This window comes from Scardinius erythrophthalmus (genome assembly GCF_964197995.2).
Source record: "Scardinius erythrophthalmus genome assembly, chromosome: 1".
Taxonomy (NCBI): Eukaryota; Metazoa; Chordata; class Actinopteri; order Cypriniformes; family Leuciscidae; genus Scardinius; species Scardinius erythrophthalmus.
The window spans coordinates 9,434,528-9,449,834 of NC_138221.1; the positions used below are offsets into that span (position 1 = coordinate 9,434,528).

Here is a 15,307-nt window from a genome sequence, read left to right on the forward strand (position 1 = left end):
AGGAAAGACAGAGCACAGTCTAATTGAAACCATTGTTCAGGTAACAGGTGCAAACGAAGGAAGCTCTCTAGAGTCCATGGTCCATTCTGAGGACAGGTGTGAGGCTGCTAACTCAAATCAAATGACTGTAGATGAGATTTGCCCAGAACATGTAGATGATGAGATGTTTCTAAAAAATCTGGCCCTATTTTACCTTAAGTTGCAGGCAAAGTTGTTGCTTCCTGCGTCTGTTATTCAAGCGGTCATTGAAGGATTTCAGGAGACACATGACATGAGCCTGTCAAATTTGCTGAATAAACTAAAAGAAAAATTGATTCTACTTGAAGTCGCTGAGACGGACATAGAAAGAGTGGTAGATGAGATTAAAGCGGATGATCTTCTCCACACTTGCAACACTCGGATATTGAAAACAGATCAGAGGAGGAAAACCGTGTTTAAAGAGAGCTTCAACTACATTGAGCCAGTTCCCATTTGTTTAGGGAACAATGAAGCAGGAAATGAATGTTTTGCCCAATACATTCCAATAAAAAAAACACTTGCTAGTCTTTTCAAGAGTGAGTCCATGCGGGAGCAACACAGCAACACCCATTTGCAAGTTCACAACAGCAATGTTTTTAAGGACATTTGGGATGGAAAAGTAGTTGCAGAAAATGCTTTGTTTAAGTCAGATCCCATGTCCTTGGGCTTGATTCTCTATCAGGATTCATTTGAAGTTGTTAATCCATTAGGTTCAGGGAAAAAAAACACAAAGTGCTGGCAGTCTATCTCACTTTAGGAGACATTTTGCCTCATAATCGGTCAAACACTGATCATATGCAACTTGTTCTTCTTTGCAGAGAGCAAGATTTCAAGTTCTTCGGACATGATTTGGTGATGGGGCAGTTGGTAAAAGATCTTAAAGACCTTGAGGTGAGTGGCATCCAAATGCCCAGTGGTGAGATTAGGAAAGCAATTGTGTGTGCCATTGCTGGAGATAATCTTGGCTCACATGGTATTGGAGGTTTTGTTGAAAATTTCAGCACCAGTTCCTTCTTTTGCCGATTTTGTGAAATCGATCGACCAACATTTGTGGCAGACCCACTGGCCAAGGGGCCAAGCAGGACTGTACATTCATATAAAGGTAATATCCAAGCAGAAGATTTGCACCTTAAAAAAGGGGTCAAATTTGACTCACTGTTCAACGACTTATCACATTACCATGTGTGCCAGCCTGGCTTGCCTCCATGCATTGGACATGATCTTTTTGAAGGTGTTGTGTCCTATGATTTGGCTCTGTGCATTAAACATCTGGTCAGAGTTGAGAAACAGTTTACATATGTGGAACTGAATAGAAGGGTAAATCAATTTAGATACCTAGGCAATGATGCACATGACAAGCCATGTGAGATAAATTCTGGGAGTGATAAACTTGGAGGGCATGCTGTTCAGAACTGGTGTTTCCTGAGATTGCTACCGGTGTTAATAGGAGATAAAATAAGGGACCCAGCTGATAACGATGTGTGGCAACTTGTTTTGCAGCTCCGACAGATGGTAGAGTTCATCTGTGCACCTGCCATTACTTCAGGACAGATCGCCTACTTAAAGGTAATGATTGAGGACTACATGTATTTTCGAAAGAAACTATTTCCTGAACATCCTCTGAGGCCAAAACACCATTATGTTACCCATTATCCAGAACTAACAGTCCAGTTTGGGCCACTCATTCGTCTCTGGACCCTCAGATTTGAAAGCAAACACACATATTTTAAGCAGTGTTCAAGAAAGTTGCACAATTTCAAGAACATTTGCTCTACTCTTGCTGAAAGGCATCAGCTATTTCAAGCTTACTTAAGTGCTGGTAGTCTGTTCCCACCCCATGTTGTTGTTGAAAAAGGAACAGATTTTTGCCCATCCGATTATAATGACGATATTAGAGAAGCTGTTTCACAGCTTAACTGTCAGGCAAACACACTAATTTCACATGAGGCAAAAGTGAAAGGGACTAAATACAAAAAAAATATGTTTCTTGTGCTGGATCAAATTGATGATGGAATTGTATTTGGCAAAATAAAAGCCATTCTCATTCAAGGAGATTACATCAACTTCATCACAGAAAGATATAACTCTTCAACTCTCATTGATCAGGGCCTTCATTGCATTTCTGAGAAACCTGCACAAAGGCTGTGTTGTGTCAGCCAAGAAAACCTATTAGACTATTATCCCTTGCCCATGTACAAATTGTGTGGCCTGTCAGTGCTTGCTCTTCACCACTCTTTTCCTTCTCTAGAATGATGTCTGCAACTGTGGGGGAGGACGTAAAAAAGGTCATTTCCAAAGCGCTTCCTGGTCTTCTTGAAGAAAAGAAGGAACAGTTGATGCAGAGACTTATTAGCTGGGGTGTGGAGAGCACAGATGATCTAAAGTATGTAGAGGGGGCGCCTGGAGTGGACCTGTCTGATTTACTCCCGCCCATCCAGATTCGCAAACTGCTAGACAGCTTTAACAGAGGTTATTTTGACATTCTGTATATGTATAAAGAATTTTTTTTTTTAATTTTTTTTTTTGTCACTGTAAATAGTTATTTTTCTGATAAAGATATATTAGCATATATATTAGCACAGTTACATAACACTGACTTGTTGATGATGTATTTTCTTTTTCTATTAGCTGGAGAACACAATATATCTAGTGATGTCCCTCCAACAACAACTCCGCCTTCCTCCACTGTCACCTTAGACACAATTAGCCCACCAAGCCTTTCTTCAACCACAGCAGTTACTTGGCCTGAGTCATTTCAGGTTCCTTGGAACCAAATGTCGAGTGAATTACGCATTGCAGTAGCAAATGGAAAGAGACCACTCCCCCCTGATCGCCGCAAAATGATTCGCATCATTGTTGATGAAATTAGGAAACATGAAAAGAATCCAAGCAAAGCACAGTGTCTTGCTGTTGCTCTCAAAATTGTCAAACAGTATCCACAGAGCTTTTCTGATTTTGATGATGCTCAAGAAAAACATGAAATTGGGTACTACTCCCTCTTGAAACAAATAAAAACCCGTGTAGAACACGTCAATAGAGATAATACTTTAACACGCAGGCGACGGATCAGGGGAGTATCTGACACACCTGAGAGAATGCAATGCAGAGAACCAACAGCCACATACGGATGTGCACAATGGCAGCCTGAGCCTCCGCTTGCAAATTCTGATGATGTACTTGAGGAAAAAAGACAAACTTTAGAGACTTTGTACCAGCAATATGGAAAAGGTGGAGCTGACAGGGGGGATGTTTGTGCCTTAATGAAGGAAACTTATTATTTGCAAAGAAAGCACATCAATGACACACAAGCACCTCCTATCAAAGACCTCAAAAGCAAATGGCCATACCTGTTTGTGCAAAAGCACATATATGCACATTTTGAGGAGCTTACCAGTATCGCCATCCACAAAAGGCTCAACCAGGCCATACAAGAGTATGGTAAAGTTCTCATTGACTTCTTTAAGAGCAAACCCACAAATGATGTGGTCAAGAAAGTATTGTCCAGCGAAGAGGAGGAAGTTGGACCCCTTGTGATTAAACTCATCCTGGCACATTTCCGAGAGGATCCAGATGGACTTCTGCTTCTTGCAAATGTAAGTATATTGCTGAAAACCACTGTTTTTTTGTTTTAGTGTATAGTTGTTTATATTAACAACTTGTACTTGTATTAGTTTATATGGACATGCCTTCCACTTGGATATACACTGAGTTAATGTGTTTTTCTTCTCCACTCTCTAGAAGTGCACCACACCAGCTGACCTTCAAGCGACACACACCATACCTGGGAGCCCACGACTAATTGTCCTTGGTAAGTCTGCACACTCTTGATTGACCAGAACTTGGTCTTGACCAGAAAAGAAAAGCTTGTATGTGTAACTACTTTGACAGTGTACTTTGCAGTTTAATCTTTTTCAGTCAGGGTTTTGTCTCTATTAAGGATGTTTATTTTATTGTTCCTTTATTTAATTTTCAAGTTAAACATTTTTGTAATGCTGTCTTGTTGGCTTTTTGCTTGCTGTGCTAGTCTGTGTTACCGGTAATACTCAGTGTTTGTACACAATTACATTATACTGCTGTACTGCCCCCACTGTCCTTTGCTTTTTTATAGAAATAAAAACAGTTTAGTTCACTTGGACATGAGACGCTACAGTTGTAAACTGAAAGCATCTGCTCTAATTTGCTTATTGTTTTGTTATGCTCTTGATAATTTGGTTTAAAAGAATGAGTCCATTCACTCTTAAGTACTTAAATGTAGTTTAAATGTAAAAAGCTGAAAGATAATAAATGGTATTGTTAAAAATGACTATTGTCACATGTGGTATTGATTGTTTTAGGAGACACTTTGACGAATGGGCACTGGATGCTGACTATTGAAGGCGAGGTTGTGTGTGAGGGTATTCAGCCCAACTTCCTGTCTGGCCTTGCCTCTCTGTTCGCTGCATATTATATATTCAATCTTGAGTACCAGGAGGAGGCAGCGTGTACGTTGGAGTTCATTCAAAGGTAATGGTTGAAATTCTAACAACTTCATTACCAGCATTTTACATATGTAGATTGTTTTATCAGAACTTTCCTTTATCTACGTAGTATTCTATATCTACATAGAATTATGTTTATATCTATATTATATCTATTCATATTCATATTATACGTTTTATATCTTTTGAGGCCTTTAATACAATGTTTCTCACAATGACTCGAGAAGAGATAGCATTTTTCAGGGTGAATGATTTAGCACATGGTTCTCAACTCCAGTCCTCGGGACCCGCTGCTCTGCACATTTTTTATGTCTCTCTTATCTGACACTTCAGTTCAGTTCATAGAGTCTCTCTTGACGAGCTGATGATCTGATGATTTATGTGTTAAATAAGGGAGACATACAAAATGTGCAGAGCAGTGGGTCCCGAGGACTGGAGTTGAGAACCACTGATCTAAAACTTCCTTGGAAATCTAACATATGGTCCAATTTCAAAAACATGATTACCTGCCTCATAAGATAAAACCAACCTTAATTACATATTGTCTGTTTCATGACCCTGTAGGCGCTTTGTAGGCATTAATCCGGAGAGAGGAACAAAGTCGTCAAAAGGAAAGGTGCCATCTAAAATGACAGGGCAAATGGTGCAGAAAAAACAAGTTGCAGTGAACCCACATGTTGCCACTCTTCTCTGCAAATTGATGGACTTTCAGTGGAATTTCTAAAATGTAAGTAGATACATACACAAACATTTTTTTCTTTTATTGTATCTCTGACTGTATCTGTCATCCCTCTATCCGTATCTGACTGTATCTGCCATCCTCTATCTGTCTCTGACTGTATCTGTCATCCTCTATCTGTCTCTGACTGTACCTGTCATCCCTCTATCTGTCTCTGACTGTATCTGTCATCCTCTATCTGTCTCTGACTGTATCTGTCATCCTCTATCTGTCTCTGACTGTATCTGTCATCTTCTATCCGTCTCTGACTGTATCTGTCATCCTCTATCTGTCTCTGACTGTATCTGTCATCCTCTATCTGTCTCTGACTGTATCTGTCATCTTCTATCCGTCTCTGACTGTATCTGTCATCTTCTATCCGTCTCTGACTGTATCTGACTGTATCTGTCATCCCTCTATCCGTATCTGACTGTATCTGCCATCCTCTATCTGTCTCTGACTGTATCTGTCATCCTCTATCTGTCTCTGACTGTATCTGTCATCCTCTATCTGTCTCTGACTGTATCTGTCATCTTCTATCCGTCTCTGACTGTATCTGTCATCTTCTATCCGTCTCTGACTGTATCTGTCATCCTCTATCCGTCTCTGACTGTATCTGTCATCCTCTATCTGTCTCTGACTGTATCTGTCATCTTCTATCCGTCTCTGACTGTATCTGTCATCCTCTATCTGTCTCTGACTGTATCTGTCATCCTCTATCCGTCTCTGACTGTATCTGTCATCCTCTATCTGTCTCTGACTGTATCTGACTGTATCTGTCATCCTCTATCTGTCTCTGACTGTATCTGTCATCCTCTATCTGTCTCTGACTGTATCTGTCATCTTCTATCCGTCTCTGACTGTATCTGTCATCTTCTATCCGTCTCTGACTGTATCTGTCATCTTCTATCCGTCTCTGACTGTATCTGTCATCCTCTATCCGTCTCTGACTGTATCTGTCATCCTCTATCCGTCTCTGACTGTATCTGTCATCCTCTATCTGTCTCTGACTGTATCTGTCATCCTCTATCTGTCTCTGACTGTATCTGTCATCCCTCTATCTGTCTCTGACTGTATCTGTCATCCTCTATCTGTATCTGACTGTATCTGTCATCCCTCTATCTGTCTCTGACTGTATCTGTCATCCCTCTATCTGTCTCTGACTGTATCTGTCATCCCTCTATCTGTCTCTGACTGTATCTGTCATCCCTCTATCTGTCTCTGACTGTATCTGTCATCCCTCTATCTGTCTCTGACTGTATCTGTCATCCTCTATCTGTCTCTGACTGTATCTGTCATCCTCTATCTGTCTCTGACTGTATCTGTCATCCTCTATCTGTCTCTGACTGTATCTGTCATCCCTCTATCTGTCTCTGACTGTATCTGTCATCCTCTATCTGTCTGACTGTATCTGTCATCCCTCTATCTGTCTCTGACTGTATCTGTCATCCTCTATCTGTCTCTGACTGTATCTGTCATCCTCTATCCGTCTCTGACTGTATCTGTCATCCTCTATCTGTCTCTGACTGTATCTGTCATCCCTCTATCTGTCTCTGACTGTATCTGTCATCCCTCTATCTGTCTCTGACTGTATCTGTCATCCCTCTATCTGTCTCTGACTGTATCTGTCATCCTCTATCTGTCTCTGACTGTATCTGTCATCCTCTATCTGTCTCTGACTGTATCTGTCATCCTCTATCTGTCTCTGACTGTATCTGTCATCCTCTATCTGTCTCTGACTGTATCTGACTGTATCTGTCATCCTCTATCTGTCTCTGACTGTATCTGTCATCCTCTATCTGTCTCTGACTGTATCTGACTGTATCTGTCATCCTCTATCTGTCTCTGACTGTATCTGACTGTATCTGTCATCCTCTATCTGTCTCTGACTGTATCTGTCATCCTCTATCTGTCTCTGACTGTATCTGACTGTATCTGTCATCCTCTATCTGTCTCTGACTGTATCTGTCATCCCTCTATCTGTCTCTGACTGTATCTGACTGTATCTGTCATCCTCTATCTGTCTCTGACTGTATCTGTCATCCCTCTATCTGTCTCTGACTGTATCTGTCATCCTCTATCCGTCTCTGACTGTATCTGTCATCTTCTATCTGTCTCTGACTGTATCTGTCATCCTCTATCTGTCTCTGACTGTATCTGTCATCCTCTATCTGTCTCTGACTGTATCTGTCATCCCTCTATCTGTCTCTGACTGTATCTGTCATCCTCTATCTGTCTCTGACTGTATCTGTCATCCTCTATCTGTCTCTGACTGTATCTGTCATCTTCTATCCGTCTCTGACTGTATCTGTCATCTTCTATCCGTCTCTGACTGTATCTGTCATCCTCTATCCGTCTCTGACTGTATCTGTCATCCTCTATCTGTCTCTGACTGTATCTGTCATCTTCTATCCGTCTCTGACTGTATCTGTCATCCTCTATCTGTCTCTGACTGTATCTGTCATCCTCTATCCGTCTCTGACTGTATCTGTCATCCTCTATCTGTCTCTGACTGTATCTGACTGTATCTGTCATCCTCTATCTGTCTCTGACTGTATCTGTCATCCTCTATCTGTCTCTGACTGTATCTGTCATCTTCTATCCGTCTCTGACTGTATCTGTCATCTTCTATCCGTCTCTGACTGTATCTGTCATCCTCTATCCGTCTCTGACTGTATCTGTCATCCTCTATCCGTCTCTGACTGTATCTGTCATCCTCTATCCGTCTCTGACTGTATCTGTCATCCTCTATCCGTCTCTGACTGTATCTGTCATCCTCTATCTGTCTCTGACTGTATCTGTCATCCTCTATCCGTCTCTGACTGTATCTGTCATCCTCTATCTGTCTCTGACTGTATCTGTCATCCTCTATCTGTCTCTGACTGTATCTGTCATCCTCTATCCGTCTCTGACTGTATCTGTCATCCTCTATCTGTCTCTGACTGTATCTGTCATCCTCTATCTGTCTCTGACTGTATCTGTCATCCCTCTATCTGTCTCTGACTGTATCTGTCATCCTCTATCCGTCTCTGACTGTATCTGTCATCTTCTATCCGTCTCTGACTGTATCTGTCATCCTCTATCCGTCTCTGACTGTATCTGTCATCCTCTATCCGTCTCTGACTGTATCTGTCATCCTCTATCCGTCTCTGACTGTATCTGTCATCCTCTATCCGTCTCTGACTGTATCTGTCATCCTCTATCTGTCTCTGACTGTATCTGTCATCCTCTAGCTGTCTCTGACTGTATCTGTCATCCTCTATCCGTCTCTGACTGTATCTGTCATCTTCTATCCGTCTCTGACTGTATCTGTCATCTTCTATCCGTCTCTGACTGTATCTGTCATCCTCTATCTGTCTCTGACTGTATCTGTCATCCTCTATCCGTCTCTGACTGTATCTGTCATCCTCTATCCGTCTCTGACTGTATCTGTCATCCTCTATCCGTCTCTGACTGTATCTGTCATCCCTCTATCTGTCTCTGACTGTATCTGTCATCCTCTATCTGTATCTGACTGTATCTGTCATCCTCTATCTGTATCTGACTGTATCTGTCATCCCTCTATCTGTCTCTGACTGTATCTGTCATCCCTCTATCTGTCTCTGACTGTATCTGTCATCCCTCTATCTGTCTCTGACTGTATCTGTCATCCCTCTATCTGTCTCTGACTGTATCTGTCATCCCTCTATCTGTCTCTGACTGTATCTGTCATCCTCTATCTGTCTCTGACTGTATCTGTCATCCTCTATCTGTCTCTGACTGTATCTGTCATCCCTCTATCTGTCTCTGACTGTATCTGTCATCCTCTATCTGTCTGACTGTATCTGTCATCCTCTATCTGTCTCTGACTGTATCTGTCATCCTCTATCCGTCTCTGACTGTATCTGTCATCCTCTATCTGTCTCTGACTGTATCTGTCATCCCTCTATCTGTCTCTGACTGTATCTGTCATCCTCTATCTGTCTCTGACTGTATCTGTCATCCCTCTATCTGTCTCTGACTGTATCTGTCATCCCTCTATCTGTCTCTGACTGTATCTGTCATCCTCTATCTGTCTCTGACTGTATCTGTCATCCTCTATCTGTCTCTGACTGTATCTGTCATCCTCTATCTGTCTCTGACTGTATCTGACTGTATCTGTCATCCTCTATCTGTCTCTGACTGTATCTGTCATCCTCTATCTGTCTCTGACTGTATCTGACTGTATCTGTCATCCTCTATCTGTCTCTGACTGTATCTGACTGTATCTGTCATCCTCTATCTGTCTCTGACTGTATCTGTCATCCTCTATCTGTCTCTGACTGTATCTGACTGTATCTGTCATCCTCTATCTGTCTCTGACTGTATCTGTCATCCCTCTATCTGTCTCTGACTGTATCTGACTGTATCTGTCATCCTCTATCTGTCTCTGACTGTATCTGTCATCCTCTATCTGTCTCTGACTGTATCTGTCATCCTCTATCTGTCTCTGACTGTATCTGACTGTATCTGTCATCCTCTATCTGTCTCTGACTGTATCTGTCATCCTCTATCTGTCTCTGACTGTATCTGACTGTATCTGTCATCCTCTATCTGTCTCTGACTGTATCTGTCATCCTCTATCTGTCTCTGACTGTATCTGACTGTATCTGTCATCCTCTATCTGTCTCTGACTGTATCTGTCATCCCTCTATCTGTCTCTGACTGTATCTGACTGTATCTGTCATCCTCTATCTGTCTCTGACTGTATCTGTCATCCCTCTATCTGTCTCTGACTGTATCTGTCATCCTCTATCCGTCTCTGACTGTATCTGTCATCTTCTATCTGTCTCTGACTGTATCTGTCATCCTCTATCTGTCTCTGACTGTATCTGTCATCCTCTATCTGTCTCTGACTGTATCTGTCATCCCTCTATCTGTCTCTGACTGTATCTGTCATCCTCTATCTGTCTCTGACTGTATCTGTCATCCTCTATCTGTCTCTGACTGTATCTGTCATCCCTCTATCTGTCTCTGACTGTATCTGTCATCCTCTATCCGTCTCTGACTGTATCTGTCATCCTCTATCTGTCTCTGACTGTATCTGTCATCTTCTATCCGTCTCTGACTGTATCTGTCATCCTCTATCTGTCTCTGACTGTATCTGTCATCCTCTATCCGTCTCTGACTGTATCTGTCATCCTCTATCTGTCTCTGACTGTATCTGTCATCCTCTATCCGTCTCTGACTGTATCTGTCATCCTCTATCCGTCTCTGACTGTATCTGTCATCCTCTATCTGTCTCTGACTGTATCTGTCATCTTCTATCCGTCTCTGACTGTATCTGTCATCCTCTATCTGTCTCTGACTGTATCTGTCATCCTCTATCCGTCTCTGACTGTATCTGTCATCCTCTATCTGTCTCTGACTGTATCTGTCATCCTCTATCCGTCTCTGACTGTATCTGTCATCCTCTATCCGTCTCTGACTGTATCTGTCATCCTCTATCCGTCTCTGACTGTATCTGTCATCCTCTATCTGTCTCTGACTGTATCTGTCATCCTCTATCTGTCTCTGACTGTATCTGTCATCCTCTATCCGTCTCTGACTGTATCTGTCATCCTCTATCCGTCTCTGACTGTATCTGTCATCCTCTATCTGTCTCTGACTGTATCTGTCATCCTCTATCTGTCTCTGACTGTATCTGTCATCCTCTATCCGTCTCTGACTGTATCTGTCATCCTCTATCTGTCTCTGACTGTATCTGTCATCCTCTATCTGTCTCTGACTGTATCTGTCATCCTCTATCCGTCTCTGACTGTATCTGTCATCCTCTATCTGTCTCTGACTGTATCTGTCATCCCTCTATCTGTCTCTGACTGTATCTGTCATCCTCTATCCGTCTCTGACTGTATCTGTCATCTTCTATCCGTCTCTGACTGTATCTGTCATCCTCTATCCGTCTCTGACTGTATCTGTCATCCTCTATCCGTCTCTGACTGTATCTGTCATCCTCTATCTGTCTCTGACTGTATCTGTCATCCTCTATCTGTCTCTGACTGTATCTGTCATCCTCTATCTGTCTCTGACTGTATCTGTCATCCTCTATCTGTCTCTGACTGTATCTGTCATCCTCTATCTGTCTCTGACTGTATCTGTCATCTTCTATCTGTCTCTGACTGTATCTGTCATCCTCTATCTGTCTCTGACTGTATCTGTCATCCTCTATCTGTCTCTGACTGTATCTGTCTCTGACTTAATCATTATGTTTGTAATTTATCTAATATATTGTCCTCTGTTCTTTTCAATATTTCTAGCCAGTCTTTGGACCAAAAGTTCGACTCACTTGGGGCCTTGCTGTTTTGCCATGGTTTTGTTCAAGAAGTGGTGAAAACTCATAAGCATCCTTATGGTTTTTAGAACCGTTTTAGTATGACCATGTTGGTCAACTTGTGATTATACAGTAATGCATTTTGCCTATTTGTTCTTTGTGCGAAATGATGTCTAATATATGTTTGAATGAATTAAAAAACATTTAATGGGTTAGTTCACCCAAAAATGAAAGTTCTGTCATAAATTACTCACCCTCATGTCGTTCCAAAGCCGTAAGACCTTTGTTCATCTTTGGCACACAAATGAAGATCTTTTTGATGAAATCTGAGAGCTTTCTATCCCTCTATTGGGAGCAACACAACTTACATATTGGTCAATATTTTATTTATTGAAAATATTGACCTTTTGTTCTGGACCTTGAATGTGTAAGTTGTGTTGCTCCCAATAGAGGGATAGAAAGCTCTCTGATTTCATCAAAAAGATCTTCATTTGTGTTCTGAAGATGAATGAAGGTCTTACGGCTTTGGGATGAAATGAGAGTAAGTAATTTAAGACAGAATTTTCATTTTTGGGTGAACTAACCCTTTAATTTCATGTACATAAAAAAAAAAATACACAGTAATATGACAATAATTTGGGGTAAAGCTTTAGACAATATTTTCAATCAGATTTGTAAGTTATATATTAAATAAATTTTGAACTGTTTTCAAGATTAACAAGTGTCAAATTGTTTTTTTGTTATGCATTATACAGCACTTTATGCTGTTAAAAATAGTTTAAAACTTATGCAGTTAATAGTTTAAATGTAGAATTCAGCTGCCAGTCTTTAATAGCAATCATAAAAATATATTGAATATACTACATTTTACGTACACTGTTAAAAATTACCTGTAAATTTTACAGTAAAATACTGGCAGCAGGGTTGCCAGCCAATTACTGTATTTTTTACAGTAGCGTTTCTGTAATTTAATTTACAGAATTTTACTGTATTCTCTGATTACAGTAAAATTCTGTAAATTAAATTACAGAAACGCTACTGTAAAAAATACAGTAATTGGCTGGCAACCCTGCTGCCAGTATTTTACTGTAAAATTTACAGGTAATTTTTAACAGTGCATGTGGGATGGGAATTTCGCATTTTGTTTTATTTCCGTTATTATTCTACTGAATAGTGGGTATAAAGTTGACCAAAAATGTTCGTAGAACTCAGCAGGGAAGCCATAAGGTCCTGGTGCTTTATTATTTTGCATGTGTTTGAGCGCGGAGTGAAGTTCTTTTTCAGTGATTGGTAATTTGAGAAATTTGGTCATTTGTTGCGGGTTGAGTTTTGGTAGAATGGTGTTATCGAGGAATTGGTTTATGTCTTCTTGGTTTGGGTCCAGATCAGATGAGTATAATTTTGTTTAGTATTCTTTAAATATTTTGTTTATCTCAATTGGTGAATTGGTTAGCTTCCCTGCTAAGTTTCTAATGGATGTTATAGCTGTTTTTTCTTTATTTCTTATAATTTGACTGGCTAAATATTTTCCGGATTTATTGCTATGGTGAAAAGTTTTGTGACGAAGTCTGTGAATCAGAAACTGGTTTCATTTGTTTATTACTTCATTAAGCAAGAATGTATTTTTTCTTAATTCTTTATAGATGGTTTTTGATTGGTTATTTGCGTGTAAAATTTCCATTTTTTTTATTTTTTCTTCCAGTTGGCTTCTTTTTCTTTTTCCTTCTTTTTTTATGGACTGAATAAGATATAATTTTTCCCCTTGATACTACTTTCCATGTTTCCCAGAGCAGTGATGCTGGCGACTTTGGAGTGTCATTTATTCCAAGGAAGGATGTCCACTCTCTTGAAGTAGCTGTCAAATTCTGGATCTTTCAAGAGAGATGTGTTAAAACGCCATCTGGTGGGGTGTTTCTGCATTGCAGGTGGGTTCCATGTGAGAGTTACCGGATTATGGTCATTGGTCACTAATATTGATGGGATGAATTTTGGTTTCAACCATATTTAGTATGATTGAATTACTGGTTAGAAAGAAATCAATGCGGGAGTAGGTTTGGTGGACATTAGAATAAAAAGTGTATTCTCTGGCAAGTGGGTGTTGTAGCCTCCAACCATCGCCGAGACCAAAATCACTCATGAACTGTTTTATTGTTTTGGAGGACTGCCAGGATTTGCCTTTATGTTTTGACCTGTCCAATAATGGATTGATTACAGTGTTATAGTCTCCCCCTATAATTATTGGACCGCTGGAAAGGTTTGAAAAAGAGGAAAAGAAATTTGAAAAGAAGGAGGGATCATCAGAGTTTGGTCCATAAATGTTGCCAACTGTGATTGGATTATTGTTGATTGAAATGTTAATAATGATAAAATGGCCTTCAGGATCTGAAATGGTTGTATGGTGGTTAAATTGTATTTTTTTTTTTGTTTATTAATATGCACACTCCTCTTTGTTTTGAATTATAGTAGGAGGAAAAACGGTGGTTAAAATGTGTAGTTTTTAAGCTGTTTTGTGTAGATTGTGAGAAGTGCGTTTCCTGTATTAGAAATATTTCAGCTTGCGTATTTTTTAGGTAATTTAGCACTTTGTTTTTGGGAGGGAGGATGAAAAAATTACAATGAGAGAGGAGCAGGGGTCTATTGTCTATACATCATTTCACAGTTTATAGAATTAGTAAAGCCAGGGAGTAGTGTCCTTGTCTCTGAACAATTGTCCATCAATATATAGTTTGTCTACTGTAATGATTGCTTTTTTACCTTGATTGATCATTGTCTTACGGATGGGGAAGAGTAGCTTACGTCTGCGGATGATCTCTTGTGGAAATTGGTCATTGAGTCCGTAATGAGTCCCTTTTAGCTGCCGGCCCTGTCGCTGAACCAGTACTTTTTGTTTGAAATGTTCAAATTTGACGATGATGGGCCGGGGTCGGGTGGAGTTGAGGAGTTTCTGTCCTAAACGGTGTACGCGATGGAAGGTGATGTGCTCAACAGTCTCTGGTGTAAGTTTGAGCTGGTTAACCATGAAGTCCTTAACAGATTTTTCGGGGTCTTCGGTGGATGATTCGGCAATGCCGGAAAAGATTAAATTGTCTCTCATACTTCGTGACTGTAAATCCAGGATGGTTTCTTGCATAGCTTTGTTCTCAGCAGTGACGGAGGTGAGTTGAGTGTTTACAGTGGAAAGTTTAGCGGTGAGTGTGTCCACGGAGCTTTTAAATGATTTGTTTTCTTCTGTGAGCGAATCGACTTGTTGTTGACTGTATTCCAGGCTATGGCAAATATTTTGGAATTCTTTGTGAAGTACTTCGATTAGTGAGAGTCTAGAATCCAAGTTAGATAAGCGCTCGTTGATTGATAAAAGTATGTCAGAACAGCAGTTTGTTTTGATAGGAGTGGATGTTGGTGATGTTGGTGACGATGAAGAATCAGTTGATATAGGAGAGTTTTTTTGGCTTTGCATGATCGGCCCATTGTACATAGTCTATTGAAGCATTTGTCAATGTAGTCCTCCAGGTGGTCCAGGTCCAAGTCGTAATCCAGGTTTTAATCCAGGTTTTTAATCCAGGTTTTAACCGGGTGATGTCGTGGCGGGGGGAAAAAACAAGTAGAGAAAAAGTTTGTTGTCTTTCTAGCAGCAGCACGCTGCCATGTTGAATCATGCATCCATCACACACCCATGACCTAATCATCACGTGACATCTCCTCCTCCACAAGCTTCCTATTGGCTTTTTTTTTTATTTACTACACATTTAATTACTCATTCAGGACTGAAGCAAGAAACACAAAGGCAGAAACATGTGCAGTGCA

General features: G+C 40.5%; 1 protein-coding gene across 1 annotated transcript; it reads left to right on the forward strand.

The window, feature by feature from the left end:
• The first annotated feature begins 813 nt into the window (after positions 1 to 813).
• Positions 814 to 12,219, forward strand: LOC308692242 (uncharacterized protein). The gene is made up of 8 exons (XM_081368072.1): positions 814 to 909; positions 1,519 to 1,584; positions 2,267 to 2,487; positions 2,647 to 3,611; positions 3,757 to 3,826; positions 4,353 to 4,521; positions 5,061 to 5,223; positions 11,490 to 12,219. Exons 3-7 carry the CDS (start codon positions 2,268 to 2,270, stop codon positions 5,218 to 5,220), a joined length of 1,584 nt encoding a protein of 527 aa, XP_081224198.1. The 5' UTR covers positions 814 to 909; positions 1,519 to 1,584; position 2,267; the 3' UTR covers positions 5,221 to 5,223; positions 11,490 to 12,219.
• Positions 12,220 to 15,307: the final 3,088 nt, after the last annotated feature.